Source organism: Scophthalmus maximus, chromosome 21 (assembly GCF_022379125.1).
Source record: "Scophthalmus maximus strain ysfricsl-2021 chromosome 21, ASM2237912v1, whole genome shotgun sequence".
Classification (NCBI taxonomy): Eukaryota; Metazoa; Chordata; class Actinopteri; order Pleuronectiformes; family Scophthalmidae; genus Scophthalmus; species Scophthalmus maximus.
In genome coordinates this window covers 1,218,309-1,244,743 of record NC_061535.1, presented here as the reverse complement: position 1 = coordinate 1,244,743, position 26,435 = coordinate 1,218,309, and the positions used below count along the sequence as shown (strand labels likewise).

Genomic DNA, 26,435 nt, shown 5'->3' with positions numbered 1-26,435 from the left:
AAGCAACAAAAGCAAGTTCTCAAACACAATTAAGTACGGTAGCCTGATTGTTCCAAAAACCTACAATTAAAGGAAAGGCTCTAAAGAATATGACATGTGAAGGTTGTGGTTCTTTGAATTGGACTAGTCTTGTATTTAATGAAATAGACTAACTCAAATTAAAATGAAAAAACTATTTCATAGGAACAGCAGGAGCAGCCTTCATTTAAGGTGAAGGTATAGGTGGAAGTTGAGCAAATTAAAAATTGAAAGACAACTATAGTGACAATCAGTGTCTTTTGAAAAACATTTGATGTGCTTTGTAGCTGAAGTTACAGTAGTATGTAACAATCATGACAAATCTCACAACAACTTACAGAAAAGGAGAGAAAAAACGAATGCTGGTAAATTCACAAAAGTGAGTGACCTACCAACACACAATCTCTGACCACCATTATTACTCAGAATTTGAAATTTAAGATGGTTCCTGGTAGATGAATAGAAAAAAATACATTTTATTTGTGCAGTATCTTTGATTGCTTAATGTGTTAAACCGCAGCCGACTGCTATCGCTAAAAATATCAAAAAAGGGGACAGTTTGTTTGAAAATATTTATTGTCTTCATGATGAGTGTTGCTCATTCGTCATCTCTTTATTTTTACAGAATAGCTGGAGCAATTTCTTCCTGTATGCTTGGTTCAGGAAGAAGTACATGACAGGGTCCAGCACTCCACTGACACAGGTGAGCGCAGATGTTATCTGATTGGCTCTTCCCAGTGACTGGCGGCTTGCTGCAGTCAGACTGCCGTGACTGTGAACTTCAATATAGATCACGCGGCTCACATGGTAGGGTACAAATGCAAAAAGGAAGTTCATCACAACGAGAATGATCATTCTCATGGCTTTATCTTTCACTGGCCGTTCCCTTTGTTGTTTGAGTGTTCTCAGTTTCAACAGAATCAGTATGTAGGAAACCACAACAGTGGTGAGGGGAATAACAAATGCCACAACAGTTGAAACCAAAGCCTTAGGTGATGTGTTTTCTAAATACAGCTTCTTGCAGATGCCAGATGAACTGCTGGTCACATTCACAATGGAAAAAAGTGTCGGACTCATGGACACAATAACTGTCACCCACAGAATACCAACGGCTACCTTTGCGTACTTAGCCTTCCTAACTGACAGTGATTTTATAGGTAAAACCACAGCTAGAAATCTGTCCAGGCTGATCAGGCTCATCAAGTAGAGGCTACAGTACATGTTTAGGTAAAAGAGGAAGCCGGATAGTTCACAGAGGACATGTCCAAAGGGCCAGTGGCTGTCAGACAGGTGGTAAACTATACGCATGGGTAAAATGAGGATATAAGAAATGTCTGCCACAGAAAGGTGCCTCAGGAAAACTGTTGATGGAGACGTGTTGTCCTGGTGAAAGAAGGCCCACAGAGCCAAAGTGTTCCCGGGCACAGCAACAATGAAAATCAGGATGTAAAATATAGAAAAGACAATGTTCTCTTGGTCACTGCTGTAGAAGACCTCATCAGAGATATTCATGGTCGATGTGTAGTGGATCAGCCTGGTGCAGCACATAATAGACACAAAGAACCAGTTATGGTGATTGACAGCAATGACAGCCTGCAGCCGGAGCATCTTTTGATGATTCACCAAATCATACATTGTTATTATCATAACGAATGTAAGAATGCCTGGTGTGCATGTGACAATCAGCCCACAAGCTTTATCGTGTGAGGCTTATTAGAAACAGGAAGTGTCCTTGCAAGACTTTCAGAGCACCCAGTGTTGCGGAAGACACCAAAATATTATTAACTACAGTGAAAACTTTCAAGAGATTAAAAACATGTTTATCATTTTTAAATGATTTCAATTGGGTTAAAAAAGTGTGTGGGGGGGATTCAGAGTTGCATTACATAAATCATTATGTTTTTTTAATGAAGTGGGATACATTTGTAAAAATGTATTTCCCCTTTTCACGGTAAACAATATTTGTTAGTTGTAATTAGCCTTAACTTACATTGACAAATCCTCTATCAAGAACACTGAATTAAATGTCTTGACACTACCATAAACGTCACTTTATGGCTAGAGATTTTGAGTTCAAATGATTTACAAAGGATGACTTTAAGTGCTCTGTGGTAGTTCATAAAAAAAAACACATTTTATGTAATTTAAACACTAAAATGTACAAAATGGTGCTACATGCGTTATAATTATTAGAAGTTTAAGCGTCACATTTTTTTGGTTCTTTAACATCATCTTAAATAAGCAAATTTTGGGCATACAATCCTCAACACTGTGTCAATTATCATGAATCATATTCTTACCTGTAATTGTAGAGGCAGAGAATGGAAAAGGCCACTATACTATATATTTAATATCAGTAGAAATTAGGTGTGTGACAATAAGAGACAAGTTAAGTGGAAGTGAGAGCTGCTTTTTGCTGTGGCGCCTTTCCACTTTCATATTTATACAAACACTAATGCAATAGATGCACACACGCATGCGCACATAACCACAGACACATAGACTATAGATAGAATGTTTAACACAGGAAACCAGAAACACGAAAAAATAAAGGATGAAACCCTTACAAGCATGCAATTCTTTATTTTTCCTACTCCAACACAGTTTTTTATCTTTACCACATTGCTCTTATAGTATGATTTAAAGCTTTACAAAAAAGGAGGAGAAAACCAAATATTTACAAAATCTATCTGTGCAAACATTATTCTTCTTTTACACCACTCTCCTAAAGTATTTGAAAGGCATGCATACAAATAAACTTTGGTATGTTAACAAAACTACTTATTTCCTTAGTAGAAGCATATGTACACATGGGAGAATGGATTCATTACTTTGCTTTTAGTACAGTTTACATTTAGACAACAATACATGTTAAGTTAACAAACCAAGACCAGCAGGTCAACACTTCAACCAAGAGAGTGCATGTAAATTCCCCTAAATCTTGTGACTGGGCTAGGCTTGAAGTGAGTTATTGTACAACTTTGGCAGAGAGGCACACAAAAATGAAAAGTTGATACCAGTTGTGTATATATATATCTGTAAAAGAAATTGGCAGAGAAAATAAGAAAATACTCTCAGAAAACAGACGTTCATAATGAGTTTGACTAGAATGTTTGTATACATTTCGTATACATTCTTAAAAGGCATTTACAAGACTGCCGAATGTCTGGCAACACAAGAAATATAGACATTAAATATACTATGGTTATTCAATCTCTGGTTTGAAAAATAAAACACAATTTTTACATGGTACTTCGTGATTGTACGTCAACTGGATATTCCCTATTCATAGCTACAGCAAGAAAAATAGATTCTCAACACCACAAAAACCTTCCACTTCAACTACAGAGTGGAAAAAGTTGTTTTTTTTAGTTCCATTGTAATATCTTTTGAAAGAGCATCTTCAAGAGAGAATCAAAGTCCAAGTAAGCATGATCCAAAATGCAACTCAAAGGAGATAAAAGCATCGGTATGAGAATGCCAGTGTCAAATGAAACATGAATTTCGGGAGTGCATCACTTAATACTTTTACAAAAAAGTTTCAAAAAATAGGAAAATAACAACAAACCACAACTATCTAAAATAAAACATGACCATGTCTACCTGCTATGCAGTAAAACCAGAGGGGCGACAATGGGGCTAAGTGTCCTTAGCTGATGTAGCTGTTGGGATGCAGGATTTGCCGCTGCTGCCGTTGTGGGACCTGTAGCTGGTGAAGCTGGGGGTGTGTATGGTGCGGATGCTCTTTCCACCTGGGCCCAAAGGTGTGGGCGACAGAGGGGAGGGGGAGGAGGAGGAGGATGAGGAGGAGAATGAAGAGGAGGAGGAGTGCACTCGGCCATTCTGAGTCTGTGAGGAGAACGAGAGAGCTTTACCTGTGTGCTGTGAGGGCGTGGGGAGTTTGAGGGATCCATTAGACAAGGAGGGGATGTGGGAGGAGGGCAGGGTACTGGAACGGGGAGTGTGAGAGGACAGGATGGAGGACTTTGTCAAAGAGGAGGAGGAGGAGGAGGAGGAGGAAGAGGAGGAGGAAGAAGAGGAAGGATTAATGGGATTAGTAGTATCTGAGTTTTGTGCAGACTGGGAACTGCCTTTAGTAGAGCTAGGATAAAAAGCAGGGATTTTAGAGATGGGTACAGTAGGGGAAGTAGTTTTATGATCCCCTCCCACTCTTTTAGCACTTCCGTTAGCCTGCAAACAGAGATGCCAAAACAGATACTGGTTGTCAAAATAGAAATCTGGTCAAATAATACATATAAAAGGCAAGACGATGTTAAATTGAACTACAAGTTATACACAAAGAAACACTAACAAACATCAATATTACTAAGACACAACTAAAAGACACCAAAAACAACAGAAGCTGTTTTCACTAGGTTACATGAAAGGGGAGACACACTGAACTGACATGTTACCAAAAAACAGAACTGCAAAGGTTAGACAGTGCAATGGCAGACAGGAAGGGCATCTCCACAGATTGCCTGTGTGTTAGAGGAGTTGTTAGGTTTTGTGACGGGGCTGTGGGGGAGAGTTCAGAAGGCAAAGCTGCACAGAGGCAGCTGGAGAGGATTAGATGACAGGGCTAGGAGTTCCAAGAGTGCGAGCAGACAGGGAAAATGTGTGCCAGTGTTCCACTGAAACCAACGTTGCAAGATGGTGAGTTGGGCCGAGGTCTTGAGGGTAAGGAAATACATCGCAGTGATGTTAAGAAGCTATGCAGCAATGTTGGGTTTAAGCAGAAGTGCATTGTGAGGAGGGAGGAGCATAGCCGAAAAGTCATTAAGGTTTGCATTTTTTACATAGCCATAAGCATCCTGGGATTTCGCAAACACTGTTTAGGAACTCAGCTGTGATGGGAATCGGAGATGAGATGACAACTCAGATGGTAGGATTCCACTTTTCTTTGCCATTTTGGTCCTTTTTTTGTTAAGTCACCAACACAGTGAAAACCATGAGCAGTGTGGACATGCAGAAGCATACAGTACAGTGATGTTATGGGGTAACAGTCAAGAGTCAAACATGCCATCTTGTCAGAGCAGACTCGAGAGAAACATTAACAGATCCACAGTCGCCATTGTGGCGACTTTATTTTTTTAATGAGTTATAAAACACTTGAAATCTCACAGCTTTGGTAGTCATTTCCCCCCTTATAATACATGCCTCATGTTTTCGAGTCCCTACATGGTAGTTTCCTCTAGTCTCTGGTAAGGCCCTACAGTAAAACTACCTGTCGGAACTGCCTCTGAGCGTCCTGCAGTTTTTGCTGTTTTCCTGCTTTGTCAGTAGTACCCGGCGACTGCCTGGACTTCGCAGTCAAAGGGACGGGCATCCGACTAGTAGGGGAAGCGACACTGGTGTTCTGCAGGGGGATCCAAACGAAAAACAAAAAATAAAACAAAAGAAAGAAAAAACACACCATACAGGAAGAATGAAAAATCAAGGCACTAACAGGTCAAAAGAAATATTCATTTAACACCTCAACAATCAACACCGAAGTGAAAGATCATGCACCCCGTGGAAACACAAACCTCAAAAGTCTATATACATAGTACATGCAGTCAAGAATAAGTGATGTATCAGAGCTAAATCTTCATGAGACTGTCTTTGATGATGAGTTTGCCACTTGCTGAGTTTTAGCAATGAACTGAAAGAGACAGGTGGGAACCAGGAACACTGCAAAATGCCACCGCCAATCATGTCACCATGATTTCACAGAGGGAGGAAGCCACGGGGGACGTTTCCAAGCACCTGTGGAGTGGATTAGTGATTCTGTAATTTCAGTGGTTAGGTTTGGAGGGAAGGGTAGGTTGGAAAATGAAGGAGAAGCACCCAAAGCCTCCTGGAGCAAAAAGAGCTAGAGAGAGACCTGTTGTACGGTGCTGGGGGCACTGGGCACAGTGGTGGTTGGAGCGGTGGCAGTGATAGTAGTAGGAATGACTACAGGGCGAGGAAGGAGCTGAGGTTTAGTCTTCTGCTGCAATGGTTTTTTGCTGGGTGCCCTAGGGCCTGACCCTCTGGAGGTAGGGAGAGAGGAAGATCTCTGTAGTCCTCCTCCATCTGAGCTTTTCCCATTCCCTGCTTTAGCCTCCTCTTTAGAGACTGGCTCCTCAGGGGAGCGTGGTCCCATCTCACTAATAGTGGTCTCCAGTTGTTTGATGGTCTGCTCTAGACTGTCCAGTGTCTTGTAGGTGTTCTTCCGGATCTCGTCTGTCCTGCCGTGGGAGTCCGAGTTTTGCCTCTTCTGCACAGCTGAACTCGCTACCTTGGGTGTGTCTGCTGTGGACTTTGAACGCGCAATCTCAAATCTCTTTGCTTCTTTGTGCTGCCTGACAGTGCCATCTGATTCCTCCTCATCTTCATACACAACAACCTGTAGAGTCTTCTTGCCTGACTTGGTACCACTGCGAATTGCCTGGGTCAGTGCAGCCAGCTGTTTCTTAGGGAACTTAAACTTGAACTTCTTCTTGCTGTCCGGCTTGGCGTCTTCGTTTGACTCCAAGTTTACTCCGCTGTCCATGAGTTCAGGTATTGAAGACGAAGATGAGGACGATAAGCTGACATGGTCCGCGGTACCCTGTGAAAAGCTGACCTTCTTGTCATCGACAATTTTGGTCCCTCCAGCTTTTAGCTGCAGCCAACCACTCCTCTCGGTGTCTGACTCCTCGCTCTCCTCGTCAATGCGCTCTTGTGCCAGCATCCTGTCCAGTTCCTCCTCACTTTCAAATATGGTGGACAGACGTTTGTAAGCTGAACGGATGTCTAAGGGCTCATCAAAAATGATGATGACGGGCCTCTTGTTGAAGCCGTTATCCTGTGGCACAGTGGGACCGTCTGTGGTGGCACCACCTACAGTATCTGTCTTGACACCTCCCTTCTTGGCATTGACCAGTTCTTGGTACTCTCCACAAGACAGGGCCTGAACCTTGGTGTTAGTGATCATAAATGCTATGTTGTCAGGGGGTGGAGGTGCCTCTTCTCCAGGTAGATCAGGACTAAGACCTGCCCCCTCGCCATCATCCTCAAAGTGTGCTTTAGGTGGATCACTGCCCTCACTCTGAGCCTTTTTATTTGGGGCAACAGAAATTTTAGCTGTCTGCCTTACGGTGCTGGTTGTCGTTGTTTCCATAGGGTCAGGTATTATATTCTTACTGGAATACACATGCTCCTGGTTGATTTTACTTTTCTTTTCAGTGTTCATTTTGTTGAGCATCTTTCCCTTTTCCATTTCTAACCTGGTCTTCAAGGATTCAGAGCGTTTAACTGACTTCTTTGGCAGTTTAAATCCATTGAGTCCCACAGGCTTAGGAGATATAGGTGGAGGTGTTAAAGGTGGGGGAGATTTGGGTGGTGGAGACTGTGGCTGCTGCTGCTGCTGCTGCTGCTGCTGCTGCTGTTCCTGGCTTGGAGAATTGTCATTAACATTGACATTTGACACCTGTGTTGGAGGCTGCGTGGGCTCTTGGTGTTCGGGGGTCTCCTCTGTTCCTGACAGGGGTGGATGATCTTTTGGAATCTGGCCAGTCACATAGTATATGACCTGTGATCGTGAAATTAAATCAGATAGTCATCATTTCGCAAACATTAACATTTTAGAATATACACAAAATATGCATGAATATAGCGTCAATAATAACTAAGAGGCAAACGTACCCCTTGGGTCTGTCGCACAGTAGTATTTCCGTTTTCATCTGTGTCTGGAACTTTATCCTCTCGACTGGGCTCTGAGCTCTGCTAGGACAGTGCGTGAGGGAATAATATTACTGTGCAACTTGTGTGCCAGGTTGCTGTGAATTAACTGAACTGACACACTTGATTGCGGTCGCATTCTCGATGCCAAAACTGCATTGGATATTTAAATTGTACATGACTACGCAAAAATATTTACGGTATGTACTGCTCAGATTTACTACAGTGTCATACTGTATTGCTTTTACACGCTATTCTGATGTAGATGTGTTGTATCAAAATGCACGCAGGGCAAATAAATACATTTAACTTTTATAAAGCTAAAAATATTTAAGCCGCTTTTTACAACAACCAAGTTACTCAGCTTTACCTTTTTTGCTCATGCAAATGTTTATAATACTGCATTTTGATTTTATTTGTTTCTAGAAACTGAAACTTTCGAGAGCCCTTTCCTATCTATAATACATCCTGATAGGCAAAAGACTTTCACATGAGTAAAATAAGTTGGGCTATAATCTGTGCAAATTGCCTGTAAAAGGTGCAATCTTTAATGTTTTATTATTTACAGTATCTACTGTCTCACCACCTCTCAGTATAACTCCAATTTGTTGTATAGTTATTACAAATTACAAATTACAAATTACAAATAATAAAAGAGCTTGCACTTGAACATATTGTACCTCTCCTCTTTGTCACATGAGAAGTAAATCAATGTAGTGTTTTACCTTAATGTCAACAAAATATTTAGGGCTGTACTGGTAACATAGGTGTGAAGCTGGGAAAGCAAACTGAAGTAAAGTTGTGCAAAGACAAAGAGAAACAGAAAAGTAATTCCTCAGGAAAGTATAAGTGATGGGAGAGGAGCATGCAAAGTGGCCAGGCGGACCTCAAGTGAACCAAGTCTGCAAAATCAGATTGTGTCTACAATGTGAGTTTTAACTGAGAGAGATTCTCTCTCAATTATCATTTAAGATTTGTTCTGTTGGTTTTGTATGAAGACATGTCATTAAAGAAAGACACAAGACGATTTAATTGCCTGTGGAATACAGTGCCGAGGTTTTTATTGATTTTTGGAAAAAGACAAGTTATAATTAAATCAGTGGCAAAAAAAACCCCATCATTGTCCTGTCCACACACACAAAAGACACAGCGTCTTAACAGAGGCTTCATTTTATGCAGACTTAATCCCGAAAATTCAAGCTGTGATATCCGACAGAGTCGAGAGAGGAAAGGAAAATGAGGCAGCAGAGAAAGGAGGATTTGGAGACAGTTGTTACAGGTTTCTCTTGAGACCAAAGCCAGGGTGCAAAAGTTGCCGAAGGGTTAAGATACAGCCATCGATTATATGAGACAGTTGGCAGAGACAGGCAGGTTAGCTGGGCAGCTGCAGGACGACTTATATTTTACCTTTTTCTCTTTGAGGGGCAACAAGGCCCCTGGTCTTAATTCTCTGATTTGCGGCTCTACCGAATTTTTCACCCCTACATCCTTAACTGTGCACTTCTGGAAAACCTAAAGAGTGAAGAGAAGTGAGGGGGGAATGGAGAAAAGGATTTTGGGGAGGGAAGGAGTTTGAGTAACTTCACCACAGCCACAACTATAAAACCCAAAATCGTGACAACGTTGTATTCAAAATCAAACTCTTTTGGCAGCTGTCAGTGAACATCCTTTGCCACTTCTGAGGAAGTCAGCCACCAGGGGAAGAAATGACAGGCAACCCACCCCCACAATGCAAAATCAAGGAAACCTTTGTAGAGCCACTGACTGTGTGTGGTTGTTCATGTGTTTGGGGCAGTGTTTGTGCAAGTGCTTTGTGAGTGTACATGTGCGTCTAACCTGGAGCTCTGCCATGATCCTGTCTCCTTCATCCTCCTCTTCTCTGGAGGCAGAAGTAGTAACAGGGGGAGGGGTAGCGGGCTTTGGCTTGGTCTCTGGTGGAACCTTGGTGGGCTTGGGTTGTGGTGTGGGAGGTGGGCCCTCTTCTTCACCCTCCTGCAAGAAGTGACGGGAGAGAAATTATTCAGCGATTACTTTTCCAAGTCACAGAGCAAGGTTTGTCAAAGGTTAAGATATCGCAATTGTGGAGTCGAGAGCTGGGTGTTTGAAGAGAAGATTGACATCACTCTCATGTCTTTGCCCTTCTAAAAAATATGACAATAACAGTGAAAAATGTGCATGTATTGTAAATAGCTAAATTTCCCTCTTCTATTCTTTTTAAAATCTCAAAAAGCTGTTGCTGCTGCTTGGACGCATTCCACGGGGCAGCCTCCGACCTGACTGACCTGAGGGGAGACGGACTCTTTCCTGCTGGTGTAGACCACCTCACCAGAGCGTGTGGTGGTCATGCCTGAGCTCGAGCTGGGGAAGGTCTTCCTCGGAGGAGGTGGTGGTGGGGACTTGCTGGACTTCTCGGACCCTTGCCTGGTGAAACTGTCAGTGGGCGTGGGCTTGGTGGCAGTCTTGGAGGGTCTCTCCAGTGCCGGCTTGGCTGGTTTCTCCATCAAAGGCTTTGGAAGTTTCTCAGGCTCCTTTTTGGCTGATTTGTCAGAGTCTGGCTCAGACCGGGGCTCTTTTGTCACACAGATCATTTAAATGTTATCGAATTACATATTTTAAAATTTATTTATGTAGCCAAAAAGAGCGAATCGTGTCCATATTTGTGTGATTAAGTAACATTTGTGTTATATTTGTACCTGAATGTGTCTCCTCAGGAATGTGGGTGTCGGCTTGTTCTCCACTGGCAGCAGGCGGCAGTGCTGGGTTCTCATCTGCCCCGAGACTGGGAATGCCCTTCATCATGTTGGCTTGGGCTTCTTGGAGGATCTTCTCAAACTCTTTTCCATTGTAATGACCCATGTTCTGCCTCCTCTCTGCCCACTCTTTCTCAGCTGCCTACAATTTGCAGAGAAGAACAAAAATATAAATAGGTTTTCTGCTTCTGAGGAAGACAACAACAAAAGTATACAACATGAGAATAAAATAAGGCAATTTATGGTAACCGGAGTTGAATGCTATGATATTTCTATGATGCTAATGGGAGAGATTGAAAACCACCAAAGCTTTACTAAAAGCAAATTAAAAACCATATGACCCTGGCAAGGCAACTTAGCATACCTCTATGGACATAGCTCTGCTCTTGCTCTTTTCTTTACTGCTCTGCAACTCCTCTATGACAAGATCCTGGTTGCCATTATTCACTGGGTTCTCGTGGGTCTTTTTGTGACGAACGGGACTTGGTGGATCCAAGGAGGCAGCCTTGGGAGATTCCCTGCCTTGGCTCTTGCTCGGGTTGGGACTGGGAACCTGAGTGGGGCTGGGGGTGAGCGGGGGACTGGGCTGAGCTGTCAAGGCTGCAGACTGCTGGGACTGCTGCATCTGGACTCGGGAGCTCTGCACATGATGAATGACCACCGGGGAGGATGGCATCACCTCTGATCTGATGGTGGAGTTCTGGCGTTCCAGTGGGGCTGAGGTGGAGCTCGGCTGAACTGGCACTGGGGGAGCTTCTGCAAGAGCCTCTGACACAGCTGCTGGAGGGCTCGTGTCCACTGGGATATTGGCAGAAGGATCAGGTGCCTTCTGGGAGCCCTCAGTAGCATGTCTGCAGAGAGGGAAATGACAGGAATCAATTTAACATCCAACATAATAATTCATGGTTTTGCTGATTTCTAAAATCCAGATTTAAGGAACACAAAACTCTTTTGATAAATTGACAAATGCAATGTCCCGTGGTTTGGTAACCAGGCATGTTTCAGATAAAAGACAAGAGAGTCAAAGAAAGAGAGAGAGGAATGTCGAGAGGGAGTTTGGAGTGTGTGACATATTAAAATGGAAATGAAGTGCAGTGTCCAACAAATTAATTCACTTATCGGTTCAGTGAAGGCGATGGAAGTAAATCAGGCTGGACATACCCCTCTGTCCACACGGACTGACCTCTCTGCTAGGACGAGGTCCGGTTTGCTGGTATAATCAAATCATACGATCTTCCACATCACAGACCCCTGCGTGTAGCTCTGCTCAGTGCCTTTTTTTCCCTCGGTTTTCATCCCTCTCTCACTCTCAGCCGCCATACCCTAGCAACCTCCTCTCCCGATCCCTGCTTTATCTCATCTTTATTTCCTTTTACATTTTTTTCCCATCATTTTTTCTCTACCTTTTCAGACCGCTGAGTGTGTCGGTCAGGCTCTTGACTCTTTTCAGCATGCTGTCCAGTTTATGAGGCTCCTCCTTCAAAAACTTGACGGCCTCGACCTCCACCCTGAGCACAGCACGCATCCTGGTTTGCAGGGCCGGGAACTCTCCTGATGAAACACAGACCGCAGAATAACTTTTAATCATGACACTACAATTCATATTCACTTACAGGGTTACCAGCTCATTATGTCACTATGACCCACCATAACTGTTCAATGGGATAAATTACAAACATTTAAATAGTTATCCAAATGTCAATTTATTGGACAATTAAATAAAATTTACAATTATTGGACAGTTATTGCATAACCCGAGACGAGAGTCCGGCCTGTCGGACATCCATCATATTAATCACTTAACTGGCTCAGCTACACAGCTCCCGTCAAGTCACGCATAATAGTGGAACACAGTATATTGCTTTAAAAATTTGTTTGACTATTTTACTCTGTCTTTGTATACATTTGACATTATATACATTATACTGATATCAGAAAATATCCCCCAAAAATATTGATTTTAACCAAGAGCCAAGAACCCCTAATATTACCCAAACCAAATCATCATTCTGTTATATTCACAAGACAATAACTTAGAAAAAGCCATCTACTAAGTATTGTCTTGTTTGTCACATAAGTTATTAATAAATATGAGATTTAACAGAAAACAGTTAAGTACTGTACTGTGCACAGTAGTGTTTCTTGTAGTAAATGTATTCTCTGTCGTCTTACCTTTGAGCCCTGCCAGAGATTCTCCCACCTTCCTCAGAGTCACCGCTCCGTCTTCCACATCCTTCAGGGTCACGACTCTGTGTGAGTCCTTCTGCAGGGTGCCGACATACTGCTCCAGATCACTGCAGAAACAGAAAACATGCACAATGGAAAGGGCAAAATGACTTAGACCTTGAGAGAAATCAGTTCAGTCCAATGGACAGAACATCTGTCTCTTCCACCCGCATGGAGTGAATAATAATAATAATTTTATCCAGATATACTGACATTTTTGTTCTGGGGTACATTTCCTTTGTGTGGGGGAAAAGAGATCAGGAGAAATAACAATTCAAGTTTAATTACTTTTAACAAACACCAGGGGGCAGGAGACAATCATTTACCTTAAACATCACTGATATTGATTAGGCGAAGGTGAGAGCAGAACAGAAAAATAAAACAAAAATGCCCAAGGATAAACCACAATTAAGAACTTTTCCACTGCACACTGCACCTTTATGTCTAAACCAGATAGCTCGGACTAGATTGGATTGGATCTCTTCCCGAAACCACAAATGTTTACAGACTGAATGAGAGCTCATTTGCGACGGAGCGCTTCCTCACAGAGAAACCATATCAAGCTGATTCAGAGCCACAGCAGTGCTCGAAAAAAACAAACAAAAAAAAACTGCTCCAAAGGGAAATGTGCTGAATGACAACATTTCGTGCAGTGTGGGATTGCAAGAGAGGGACTAAAATGGTGTTTCATTGTGGCCAGGTTCCCCCGAGAAACAACCTTTTTATAGACGTCCCTTAAAGGGTGTGGGAAAGTCAAGAGGGTGTATGCGTGCTAAATGCCCTGCTATGTCAAGGCCTGTTGGTAATAGAAGTGATGATGGGAAATTCCAGCTGAGGACAAAGGAAACAGATTTTCTTTTTGTATCAAACCAAAACAGATACAGTAAGTCTCATAGTGTACACCTCCGGATTTCCTTCATGGATACTCCAACAAAGTACTTTTGCATTTGTTTGAGGAATCATCATGCGATTTCAATTTCTCTTTCACATAATCACTGTTTACTGCCGACTAAAACTTAAAGTACGGCATCCAAAACATGTGACTTGAGTTGATAGTTGCTTAATAGCTTACCAAACTGTTCACACAGCTGACTGCCAGGGGAAGTCTACATCCATCGTGCTTGGACCAATAATAAGACATGCGTAGTTGGAAGACAAAACTATGATAATATGCACAAAATATATAGCTTGTCCTAACTTTAAATGAATGTGTTATTGTGTTGATTGTGAGAGAGCCACAGGCTGCACCTGCAGAGGTGTTAGGAGCACTGCAGTTGCATCATCCTGCATCACAATACGATAGTTGGTCTTAGTTTCAGAATTGTACCAAGACTTGTGGCAGTAGCCGTGTTTTGCCATTTCATAACAAACCCAGGATAACTATGGAGCTTAATCCGCCGTCTTCCACCTGTTCATTTCGCAGTCTGCGTGATCTGCTATCCTTGTGTCTATTGGAGCATGTGTTCAGCACAGTCAAGCTCCAGCGAGACCTCGCTCGTAAACATCTAAATAAAACTAATGCTCCCTGTCGGCATGATGCTGCAAGTGAACAAAAATAAGAGCAGGGTAGTGAATAATAACTCTACAATTGAGTCCATTGTTCTGAGACTGCTGTCTCTGGGAGGCAGGCACTGCCTGCCTGTATGAACCTGCGGGGTGTAATTTGGAGGGCGTTGGCTTGTCAAAGAGTTTAGGGATGAATGGCTCAGGTGAGCTGATAAAAAAATGAAGCCTTTTGGGGATTTCCTATAAATGGAAGCACTTAGACAGGAGCTACATGGGTGTGTGTATTGAATCAGCTCTAATGCTTATCCCGGACTCTCACGAATTGAGATAAAACCATCAACAATAAACATTCAGCAATGAATGCATAAAACCACATATATCCACTGTAGCTAAAGTAAAACAACAGCCTTACCCGAGTTGTGTAAGGACATGCTCCTCAAGTCCCAAGTACTTGTGCCTGTCCTCTTCTACCAGCGCTCTCTGCCTCTGGACTGGGTCCTCTAGATGCCGCATGGCCTCTGCCAGTTTAACGCTGATTTCCTGCTCCGCCCGCTTCAGCTGAACCCGCAATGCCTCCTGGTTCTGGAGCTGAAGGGAGGGTGGGAATCACACATTGGAATAAGAGATTGCAGCATCTGGACTAGCAAACCAACACACTGAGCTTTTCAAATGTCACCCAGATGCACGCGCGCTCACACGCACGCGCACAGGTGGATCTCCGGACAGACGTACCACCTTTTAAAATAATTAAAAGGAGAAAGAGGCCTTGCCTGCAGCTGTCTCATCTGATGGAGTTGCACCCTGAGGTCAGAAACATTCTTCCTGAACTGCAGCACGTTGACTTTGAGAGGAGCTGAGCCCTTATCTGACAGGGCTGCATTGCTTTTGGGAGCCAAGACCGGGGAACCACCTGGAGCAGGAAGAATATGACCCATGTAATACATAAAACGAGAATATATTCAGTTATATTTACGTGCTGAAACCTTAAGAACACTGATGTCACAGCTTTTATTGTTGCACAAAAGTAGGAATTGATCTTGAAACTATTGAACAAACAAATCACAAAAGTGACGATAATGTGAGTTTCCCAAACCCTCACTCCGTCATCCTGTCTGACACAACTCTTCAAATATTAGTGAGGTTGTACATGCTCTGCATGCACATTTTTTCTGGCAGCACACTGGTCTTATTTAATGTTCCTAATATGTAATGATGACTACTGTAACTCTCTGTGGCATACTTTACCTGCACATTAAGTGCAGATATATATGGACATTCATACTGGCTGCACCCCAGAAATGTATGTCAACTGATTTTGCCATTTCAGTCAAGACCAGAGATGAAGAAGCGGTTGAAACCATGGAAACCGAGGGAGCTAATATTTGAGGTTTGGTTGAGGGTCCCTAAATGGCCAACAACAATAATTCAATTCAATCTACTTTAAGAAACTCCAGCATGAGTTTTGACTTAAATTAACTGGAGGGGGATCCTCTGAGTCAATTTAATATCAGTTAATGTCATATAGTTAATAAATAATAAGTCGATTCAACCTATATTTCCTCATATTGGCCCGGATAAAATATTTCAACATTAACGGGTTAGTTCACACAAATTGCATCAGAACAATTTGTCCCCAGCCCTAAGAACAAATTTTAAACTTTTCAGCTTTCTTGGGGACCTTTTTATTGGTAGAAAGAAGTTCCAAGTTCTGACAAGACATGTAAGTGTTGAATTTTTAAAATGCCATTTCTCAAAGCCATGGGAACTAAACATAAAATTTCATTCAGCTTCATTGGGTTTAAGGCATAAATCTCAAACACGGATATCTCAAAACATGGTTAAATAAAACCAAACCAATATTTGTTAATATATTATATCTGTTTATATTTACATACAGTATATACATATACCAATCCTTTATCCCCAGAAATATGAATTCAATAAAGAAATTAGTGTCTTTGCTTGTGAGTAATACAGCTGGTTGGGGAAGGTTCAGAGTTATCTAAGCTCACTTGAGGCACTGGGGCAGAAAAAGAACAAACTTTTGTCTTCATAATTCCAACACTCCATTCTCTCTGTCTACCTTACATTCTACCTGACAGCTGCCTAGACCTGAAGTACAGGTTACAATGTACACTACCGGTTGTGTTTTGGGCCTCGGGGACACGAGGTCCGTCAAAAGCCTGTGGTGGCAATAAAGAAGCATTTATGGGATGGCAAAAAAAAGAAGAAAAAAAGTTTTCTGATGTTTTGAAGATCAGCTCAAGCACAACATGACAGGTTAATGCTCCTGAACGCTACACATGAGATCTGTCACGAGACATGGGATTAGCTCTCAATACAGTGTTGTGTTTTCCCTTTGCCACTCTGCAGATCTTTTTTTATCAAACCCAGATCGAGCCACAGACCGCTGCAGAGCCGAGATTGAATCGCTGAATCATCTTGGCAGTCTTGAGAAGTTATAGCGTCTTAGTGCTTTTAGGGGGTTTGTGTTAGCTCTGCTGGCTCTTATTTCTTAACTCCTATTAAACTGGATGTACGAGGAGGGGGAGGGTTGTGAGGAAATACGAACCGATGACAAGCAAAGAAGCCTGACTTTGTTTTCCCTCCCTCCAACACTGCTCATTGCAGAACTGTTGACTGACACTGATGTGTGGGCTTGTCTGCACAAGATATTATCGTGCTTAAACTCTTGTTTGAACAAGAAAAAAAAGGAAAAGCAACGAAATTGCACAGAATAACACACTAACCTGAGCTATGTGCACTGTGGACTGGAGATGATGTCTTCGGTGGTCTCTCACTGCAGCCAAAGAAAAATGCATTAAGGCAAGATTTTGATAGCACAGACAAAGCAAAGGTATTTCTGGTCACTTCACAATTTACAGGTTAGTATAAGTAAAAAACAAACACATTACAACAAAGTATGGTGGGGAAAAGAGTGACGACTCAGAGAGGTTAAAATGATGTTAATGGTGTTAACAGGATTCACCGGCGTTTAACGTGGCGCAGAAAACATACAGTTACAAACTCAGTGCAGTCACAGACCCGTTAGGCTAGCTGTCAGGCAAACATTAACACCGGGTCTCCACTGAGAAGATCCAAATGCAGCGAGATAAACCAAACACAGTGGCCATTTATCTAGAGAGCAAATTACTTTATATCAGATCCACAGTCAAACCTATTTCCTCTTCACCTGAGTGTTTGATATGGCCATTATGGAAGGGATTCTTTATCTCTCCTCCTCTGGCTGGATAGCCAGGGTTTTCATTTTGAAACTCAATTTCCCCTGATGCCTCACTCTGTCCTATGCTGTGATTGCTTACCTTAGAGGCTCCTTGTTGCCACTAGTGTTTGGCCCCTTTAAAAGTGCATGCTGAACAAGACCAGTCAAGCTGGCAATCTGTTGCTCCATAGCCTTCATTCGCACTCTGCAGGAAACATCAGAAAATTCTACTTTCAACACTGAGGCCTATTGGATTTCAAAGCTGCCACTAGAGCAAACATTTGCCCAGAATCAAAATGGGAGGCCTGTAACAGAGTAATCAATTGTTTTTTAATGACCTGACGATAAATCTTTTTTGTCAGTTCATGGCTTCATTACACAGCAGTGAATTATTTTGCAATTGATCAGCAATTATGCCCAGAGTAAATATTGCTTTTTTTGGGGGTCAAATTGACTTGACTCGGGCTCCACAGAAGATGGACGACTCGTTTCGACAAAAGAACCCTGAGGTTAACACGTTAAGTTTTCAAATAAAACAAGAGTGTGTCACAAATGGTTGCTGCCAAAAAGAGTGAAAGGCCAATTTGAAAATTACACTGCTTTAAGAAAGCCAAACACCAGATGGGTGAGTGGGAGCCCTTACAATTAGATAGCTCAGTAAGCCTAGAGGCTGGACAAGAGATCAACATTTTGTTTTCAGATGTCATCATTTATCTTGAAGATAAAAAAGGTTGACACTGAGGTTTTTGCTGCGCTATAGACAATAGACAGACACGAACTACGTACTACTTATTCTTTTATCCATGCTTTTCCTTTGCCATGATTGTAAAGCACTTGGCTCAACTCCTGTTAATTTGAACGTGCTATATGAATAAATCTGGCTTGACATGACATGACCAGGCCTATGTGAACACAGCAATACCTAACCTCAGTGTCATACAGCATATTTCACATTGACAAATACTATGACAGCTACAGAGCTCTGAATGATTATTATTCCAAATTCCTCCACTCTTTTGCCACATTCCCAAGAAATTTCCATTTTTGGGCTGCCCAGGTGGTCTGGTCTGATCTGTTCGACTGATCAGGGCATTTCAAATACTTATTAAACCTGGTCAATATTTTCTTTGGTTTTCCAAGGTATGCACATAAAACCTTGCTTGTGAGCCCACGTTTGCCTGGCTGAGTGGTAAGAACCACCTCTTTCTCTCTCTATTTATGTGCTCTCAGTCAGAGTAGACAAGCTTAACCCAAGTACTGAAATGAACTCTGGATTATTAACACTTAGCAGACTACAGACGGATTGTTTTTAGTACAACAAATCACAAAGTAATAATATACAGTGGGCTAATGGGGTTTTCAGATACTATCCTGTTTCAGTATTTGGGTCTACACACTAGAAATAATTAACACTGTCAGCTTTCAGGTTTTAAACAGTGACAGTGAAAACAACGGTCAGATATCAGAACTGGTTGTGTACACAAACCAAACTGATGCTTAATCATGTGGATTAGTCTGCTACACTTGTGAGAGGGCAAGTTATGTTCTGGTCTTCAGTCATGGATGATGTTAAGGACAATCAGCAGCTCATGGTTAGGATGAAACTGGGATGCAGAGTTAGTCCATGCTCCCATGCAAGGTCTTAATCCTAATTTGAACAGTCCAACCAGACAGTTTTATACCATGTCCAGTCCCCTGAGGCTTACCGTGTGTGATGGTCACCGGCAGGTGGAATGGGCCCCTGAGGATGACCTGGGAGGTCTGTCACCACAGGTGATCCCATGTTGACCCGGGTCTTGGTCCCTGTCACTTCTTCCTTCCTGAAGGACTGGCGCACTGGTGAGCTTCTCTCCATGGGAACTCCATGAGGTGGAACACCATGAGGTGGAACGCCATGTGGTGGAATGCCATGAGGAGGTCCGCCATGGATGTCAATCATCCGTACCTCAGCCATTCGGTGAGGGGATGGGGGAGGAGTCTTGGAGCCCAAAGTAGGCAGCTGGCTGTTTCTGGACTTCTGCCTGTACACAGAGGGGTGGTCCATAGTGTCTGTGGGGCTGGGCCCGCTGTAAGAGCCTGTGGAGCGAATGGAGGCACGGTGAAATCCCCCCATTCCATGTTCTGGACCATCAAGCCCCGGGTTGGGGTGTGGTCCATGGGCAGTGGCCATGCTCATTCGACCCTCCTGGAGCAGGTATGGATCTGCATATAGCCCCTCATTTCCCCTGGCTAGACTGTGGCTCTTCCCCCCCATGTCCTCATCTGGTTTGACGTCCCGTCTCTCCAGGATGGCACTGGGACAGGGCGAGATGGAGCGTGTTGGGGTGTTGGCAGTAGACATTCGCTCCCTTGGGATAGTGGCACTGCCAGGTATGGAGACCTGCCGAGGACCAAATGGGATTCGGGAGGGGGATGGGGGCATGGAGTGGGGACTCTGGGGGAGTGCTCCCTGCATTGGATGGTGTGTTGGGGGACCCATGGGGGGCTGTCTGAGATGGTGCTGTCCATCACTGTGCATCTAGACAAGCACAAAAGCATATAGACATGTTATTAACATTTCCAAACACAAAAACAGTTATTATTACTAATTCAAATGTTGCATAAAAAAAATATCCCTCACTTTAAGGATTAGTCAGTAAACCAGTGAGCTCGAGAGCTCTAGCTGTTGTTTATTTTGTATAAATCCTGTATTTCTGGACTTCAGTCGCCCTTGAAACAAAAACACATCTAACTCAGCTTACACTGTTACTTTTCAAAGAAAACCCACGTTCAGCATTTTTTCCAGAAGCAGAAAATAGTTACTTGCATGGCTACTATCTCCGGGTACACTGCATTTCACTCAAAGCCCTGGATTTTATACCCACAGGCTTCTGTAAAACAATATTACAATGCATGAATACAAAAGTCTTTCTTTGGAAGGAAAGTTTGAATTTTTTAAGTTCAGAGGTTTTATTTTCCATCTCCACACAGGCTACAGGAGCGCACTTTCGCTTTCTTTTCTCTTTTTTTCTTTTCATGAGCACCTCCGGGCCTTGAAGGTAGTTAGTTAATTTACAACAAGATCTGTCTGACGCAGTCTAATTTAACAGCTAATCTGGCCCACTGCTCTTTAGACCCACCACTCCATGAAGGACCCTTGAAGGCTAATAAAGCTGACTTTGTTTTAACTAGAATGGCTTTCCAGGTTGAGGGAAACACACAAGCACTTGGGCTGTAGATGTTAAAACTGAAGAAAGTAGGTTAAAGTTAAATGGTAGAAGTGATGAAGAAGGAAGTTTAATGTGGTTAATGTGGTCAGACTGAATCACCAAATTTGTGCCATACACATGACATTCTACTAGTAACTATGCATCTGTTTTGACATTTGTGAGCACAGTAGCTGCTCAGTTACCAATATATATCACAGCTCTAACCTAGTTAATGAATTAAAACTTAATGGAATCTAACACTCAACAATAGCTATACCAGGATCTAAAGATAAGCATGATTACAATAATGTTCACGTTTGAGTTAATTTCCCACAAAAGTGAACAGGTACCTGATCTAATTATCAGAAGTGAAGTATTTTGTGTAAAGAGACAATATAACCTGTGGATGTGTGATGTGCCATAACGCTGTGCTGAGCAGGGCCAAATCCAATCCATCATCCTTCCTGTCTCACTCTCTATTCCTTTCAAACAAACACACTATTGTTCATTCAAGGTATTACTCACGGGTTACACCTACATTAGAAGTCAAAACTTCATGTAAAGTTGTTTCAGGAACTTCTGGTACAGTTTTCTACACTTTTTCAGTGCTGTCTTTATTTGTCGTCGTCCCCCCCCCCCCCCCCAGTGCCGACACAGATTAATACAATGAAGGCAACAATGAAATGGGTGTGACGCTTGTGTGTGTGTGTGTGTGTGTGTGTGTGTGTGTGTGTCCATGTGCTGGAAAACAACAACTGCTGCAAAGTGTACAGTAACAAAAGGCTCAGGCTTGGCTGTGATAACAAAGGGAAAAAAAGAAACTTGCTGGCAATGGGAGCACACACACAGCCCATAAATGTGGCAGCAACAAGTCTGACCAGGCAGCAAAAAATGTAAAAGGATATTTGAGAAGCACAGAGCCACCATCATTATACGCTAAATGTCTTTATGTGTGCCAACACACATAAAACGGTATAGCATAGTAGCAGAAGATCTTTCCAAAAAAATGCAAATTTCTAACGCAACCAAATGTACTTTTGGGAATATTCCAGACTCCAACCAGCCTATGGACTCATCTATTATCGCCATTTAGAGACACAATGTGACCGTCTCAGTCACCTCTTTCCATCATTTGCTGCTTTGAATCGATTTCTTCCAACCGCTCCATTGCATCAGTCAATGATAATGGTTAATGTTTTGGGACCTTGTGAGATACACATGCTCTCGCCATGTTCTTTCAGATGCTTCCTTTTAAGGTGGTGCATAGGTTTTTAGAATTACCCACGGTGGTGCCGAACTCTGGCCGACAAAGTTCACAGTTAACTTTAACTTGATAAGTCTTTGACTGCACAGCTGAACCGCTGCCACACTTCTGAGCTCAAAGTTCTTTTTTTGGCACCAGCTCCTCATCTGTAATGCTGTTATTAACCAATGATGAATTGTTTTAAGTATGTCATGCATGAAAGAGAGTCCGGTGATACAATTTGGACAATCAGCATAGCCATCTACTGTCGACTGTCTAAATCATTCTAATTGAATCATCTAAATATTCTATTGGTTTGTACAAATTGTGTGGATGTTATTAGAGTAAGCAAAGTGTAAATGTCCTCAAATGTCACGATCTCTATGATTTGCTTGAGAGGTAGATTGAGGATGCCTTCAAGGTCGATCACGTTACAAAATCCAATCGTGCACCAACTTCTCTAGAGCACTGAATAATGTCTACTTCTACTTTACCAATTCCAGCACAGCCTTATAAGAAAATAAATTGGTGTGAAAAGCATCACTGGTTAATCCCAAACAGATGTTACACCTATGGAACACCTACCATTCCAAAAATAGCCCTCAAATAAACCGAGTTTGTCTGTAGAACATTCATAAGTCAGCGCTTTGAGACCAAAAAGGGGAGTAAAGGCTTGAAGTAATAAACACATGAGTGACCATTTCAGGAAACTAAGAGGCCGTGTTGAGAACATTTGGTTTGAGTTTGCCTCGTGGAATTTTTAAAGACCCCCGCTCTGAAGCTCCCAATAACGAGGGCAGCGTGTCTTGTAGGAGGAGCTACACAAATGCCAAGGTCTCTTGGCGTGCCAGAAAAGGAGAGGGTTTCTAAACTGATTTCAAAAAACAACGCAGAGCCTCAGAGGCTGCAATGTTCATGCACATGTAGTGTGTCAAACACTGCGCTGTCTGGTGTTGAACAAGATGATACGGAGCTTGCTGAGTAAAATGAAGATAAACATTTAACCCCCACAAAAAAAAGATCGATTGCCCAAAGGAGAGCAGACCAGAGAGGTTCGTCAATAACTGAATCTCTGTTGACTAAATATTATCTCCTACAGCTTTGTGTACATAACATCACTTTCTGACAGTCACTGTTGACTGTTAATACAAAGCAACGCTTTGGACTCAATCCCTTACATAAGTGGATTCATATTTGAAAATATTTGCTTATTTGCCTTTCATCAATTGAAACATGACAAAAGAGATGATTCAGATACGAGGAGATACCGCTCATCACTTACTGATTATATCAGACAACAGACAAGACAGTTGTTTTCATAACCAGACACAGCTCTATTTGACCAGAAAGCTTTAATCAATAACAGAGGTTACTGTGGATCCTGCTTTGAATCTGATCTGAGGCCCGGCATTCCTGCGGGTTCTGAAGTATAACCCGGAAAAACCTCCCCAGCCCCCCGGTTGTTTGAACAGGTGTACAGCTCATTCGGTTGTAGTATTTGCCCTTTTGCTTTGAGTGCCAGGGTTTCTGTTTTATTATTTTTTTAAAAAGGCTGCCAAGGAAGAAATACAAGTTATAAAAAAAAGGTTAAAAAAACAAGCACATTTTTTATTTTTTTCAAATCCTGTCAGCCGCCAAATATAGAGACACCGCTTACAACAGGTCATCAAACTCTCACTGTCCAGGGCCATTCACCAACCGGGCCATGTCTAATCCTTGTAACTGCTGCTCGGTTAGATAGTGACACAGCTGTTCAATGCAACGACCCTCTACAGCATATTTCTACTTCAAGCCTGCATTCCAGAATGTTTGCACGAGAGCCCGTTAAAAGTTCCCCCTGCTTCGTCCGGTTCATCCAGTATAAGTTGTATTTCTGAAAACCTCAGTATCCGCAATTCCCATCTCAAAAAGCAAAACTGAAAAACCTGAACAAAAAAAAAGCTTTAGATATCTATTCTGCACAATTCAAAGTGATGCCAGTTTGCAACCTGTCCTGCACTGATCTGGATTGCGCAATAAAGAAATATTTTTCACTTCATCAGATCTATCTTTTTTTATTAACCGTCTTTTGTTCGCTCCCCCTTGAAGGACCCGTCTGAGAGTGCCAGCCGAAGCCACTTCGCTGTCAGCAGCAGAAAATAACAAGAGTTTCCTGCAGCACTTAAAAGCCATCATGCCATCTGAACCAAGACCTCCTAAACACTCATCACGGATGCCTCATCGTCCCTTTAAGTTTTATCAACTCACACTTGTATATGACATGTACGGTATGTGGCAACGGGAGATTATAGCCCAGGTTAATGTACTTTTTTTTGGCAGTATCACAATAGCACCGCGACGCTTCCTGGAAATCAGCCGCAGGCAGAGAGGAGCAGCGGGTGAGATAAAGGGTCATGCGGATTAGCGAGGCGGATTTGAGGAGAAACATTCGAGGAAAGGGCTTTTTGGGGGGCTTTAGTTTCGTTACATCAGCAGGAAAACAAACATGCAGGAATCAGAGCAAAGAGGAAGAGATTAGAGCTGATATTAAGGGAAGAATGAACAAGGGAAACAGTCCAGAGAATTGTCCTTTAAGCAAACTGCACCAGAGCGTTCAGACGAGGCCGAATCACAGGCCCCTGGGAGAACAATATGAGACGCCTTCTATACAGATTAACAAGAGGCAGGGGGGACATTCCTTCTCCTAACGGCAAACAGGATGTGAGAATGAGAAGAATTGGAGGCTGGGCTCAGTATTCTATCTGCAAGTCTGGCCATCTCCCTGCAGCTGCAGCAGTGTACAAGATAATCATTTTCACTGTTAGAGTTACCCCACCGTACTCACCCTGGCGTCGCCGTTGGCGGGTCTTGGCCCGTGGCTGAATGCCTGGGCTGGGTCTTTGTGGTAGACCTTCAGACAGGAGTGGTCTGTGATGTTCCTGCGGGCAGAAGATGGGTCCGGTGGTAAGTAAACAGCCCAGATATCACCGTCAGAGTATGGCCGATCCTGCCTCAGCATCGATCTCTTTAGCAGCCCTGCCAGGGGCACGTAGCCTGACAGAGGCTCTGACAGTCCTCCGTGATGTGACATTTCCAACAAATCCCCAAAGTATATAAAAACATCCACTAACACCGAGCTGAAGCGTGTCTCAACTACATAGACTGAGAGGGGATCCGTCGTTCCTCTCGCAAGCTCTCGCGCTCGCTCTCTGAAACACCTGTGCTAACCTCAAGGAATCACGAGACAATTTTTTACAGCCCTGATAAAGAATTAGTCACAAAGTACACATCGCACTTGAGCATGCACTCTGGAATCAAAGGGGCAAAGTTTCTTGAGGCTTCAAGTGCAATGCTTTTTTCTTAAAAAAAAACAACCAAAAGGCTGTTTACGATCGCTTCATAAAAAGTCTGCTGTCTTACTGATAAGACACGCAGGTGAATACTAAACCAGGAAGTACAAGGATGAAGAAAAGCAGTGAGCTAGTATGTGTGTCAGGCTACTTGTAAATGATACACACGACACAGTACACGTTTGTTCAGAAACGACGCTGCCTCACAAAGAAAAACGTTGCATTGCTCAAAGTTTCCAGAGTCAAACTTTCACCGGAGGAGAGAGGACAACAGGCGGGAGAGTCATCAGAGTCTCTCAAGAGTGCTCTTCAGTTTGCTCGGATATGTCGGAGACATTTTGCCGTGGGGCTTCTCCTCAGAATAACTTTCCTATTATTATTTCTTCACACTTAGGAAAAGGGAAGTGAGATGCTTTCCTGTGCAGCGGGAGTTTAGACAGGATGTGCCCAGGGAAGGGAAAAGAAGGAAGAATAAAACTATGGAGTATTATGAAACTAGGATGTCCTGTAAAACATAGAAAACACAACAAATGTTCTCCAATACATTCTCAGAATCTCTTATTCCACATCCATGTTTTTCACACACCAACGCATGACTTTCACCTGACATCGGTGAGCTCGTAGTACATATTCCTCATGTCGTCTTTGACGTAGACGGCGACGCTGGGCGATTCCAGCATCTTCATGTTGAGCTGCTGCGGGAAGGCACTGACGAACAGGGCTCTGACCGTGTCGATGGTGGTGATCTCATTGGGCATGCGGAACTGTTTGGTCTCGTCCCCGTACTGCAGGTACAGCACACCTACAAAGAGAAAGCAGGGGAGCAGGGTGATTCGCAAGAAGTAAATTCCTTTTCGAGACATGAAAATCTTTCCTGTGACTCACGCAGGCATGTGATTTCTGCAACTCGCACTAATGGTTCACCGTCGAGGTCACGCACTTGTTTGTTTCCCTCCCATATTGTAAGCTCATTGTTTTGTTTTTTTTCAGATCCTAAAGAAGTTCAGTGTTAATCTGGTAATGCAAACACACAACTTCATGCAGCGACTTACCAGTAAACACCCTCCAATTACGAACCGCTGCTGGGGCCTTTATACTTAAGCTGCTGCACAAAGCACTGACTTAGCATCTGCTCAGTTGAAATTGGCCAAAATCTGGTTCTCGACCTTTTTCAATAATTTTGGATCTTTTGGGATTGATTTTTGGATCAAACAAAAAGCCATGCTTACAGCAGGCTGGGTGAGCTTCAAACAACTTCCAACACAT

General features: G+C 42.8%; 2 protein-coding genes across 20 annotated transcripts in view; both read right to left on the bottom strand.

Annotated features, from left to right (window-relative positions):
* Positions 1–576: 576 nt before the first annotated feature.
* Positions 577–2,471, bottom strand: si:dkey-96n2.3 (uracil nucleotide/cysteinyl leukotriene receptor). The gene is made up of 2 exons (XM_035618885.2): positions 2,319–2,471; positions 577–1,552 (listed from the first exon to the last, which is right to left on the bottom strand). The coding sequence occupies exon 2, from the start codon at positions 1,528–1,530 to the stop codon at positions 601–603; it is 930 nt and encodes a 309-aa protein (XP_035474778.1). The 5' UTR covers positions 1,531–1,552; positions 2,319–2,471; the 3' UTR covers positions 577–600.
* A 110-nt stretch (positions 2,472–2,581) lies between these two features.
* Positions 2,582–26,435, bottom strand: part of si:ch211-285f17.1 (sickle tail protein homolog) — a 102,859-nt gene continuing 79,005 nt past the window's right edge. For 11 of the 19 annotated variants that reach the window (XM_047329766.1, XM_047329761.1, XM_047329769.1 and 8 more), the window contains 18 exons: positions 25,773–25,971; positions 24,665–24,758; positions 19,116–19,927; positions 17,510–17,614; positions 16,937–16,986; positions 14,957–15,096; positions 14,599–14,774; positions 12,627–12,748; positions 11,858–12,005; positions 10,819–11,305; positions 10,398–10,596; positions 9,987–10,273; positions 9,541–9,696; positions 9,112–9,216; positions 7,669–7,749; positions 5,885–7,555; positions 5,246–5,377; positions 2,582–4,209 (listed from right to left, as the gene is read on the bottom strand). In XM_047329766.1, coding sequence (XP_047185722.1) covers positions 3,658–4,209; positions 5,246–5,377; positions 5,885–7,555; positions 7,669–7,749; positions 9,112–9,216; positions 9,541–9,696; positions 9,987–10,273; positions 10,398–10,596; positions 10,819–11,305; positions 11,858–12,005; positions 12,627–12,748; positions 14,599–14,774; positions 14,957–15,096; positions 16,937–16,986; positions 17,510–17,614; positions 19,116–19,927; positions 24,665–24,758; positions 25,773–25,971 — 5,516 coding nt within the window. In that variant the 3' untranslated portion in view covers positions 2,582–3,657. The remainder of the gene's footprint in view (positions 4,210–5,245; positions 5,378–5,884; positions 7,556–7,668; positions 7,750–9,111; positions 9,217–9,540; positions 9,697–9,986; positions 10,274–10,397; positions 10,597–10,818; positions 11,306–11,857; positions 12,006–12,626; positions 12,749–14,598; positions 14,775–14,956; positions 15,097–16,936; positions 16,987–17,509; positions 17,615–19,115; positions 19,928–24,664; positions 24,759–25,772; positions 25,972–26,435) is intronic. The other 8 variants (XM_047329768.1, XM_047329762.1, XM_047329777.1 and 5 more) reach the window with 8 other exon arrangements.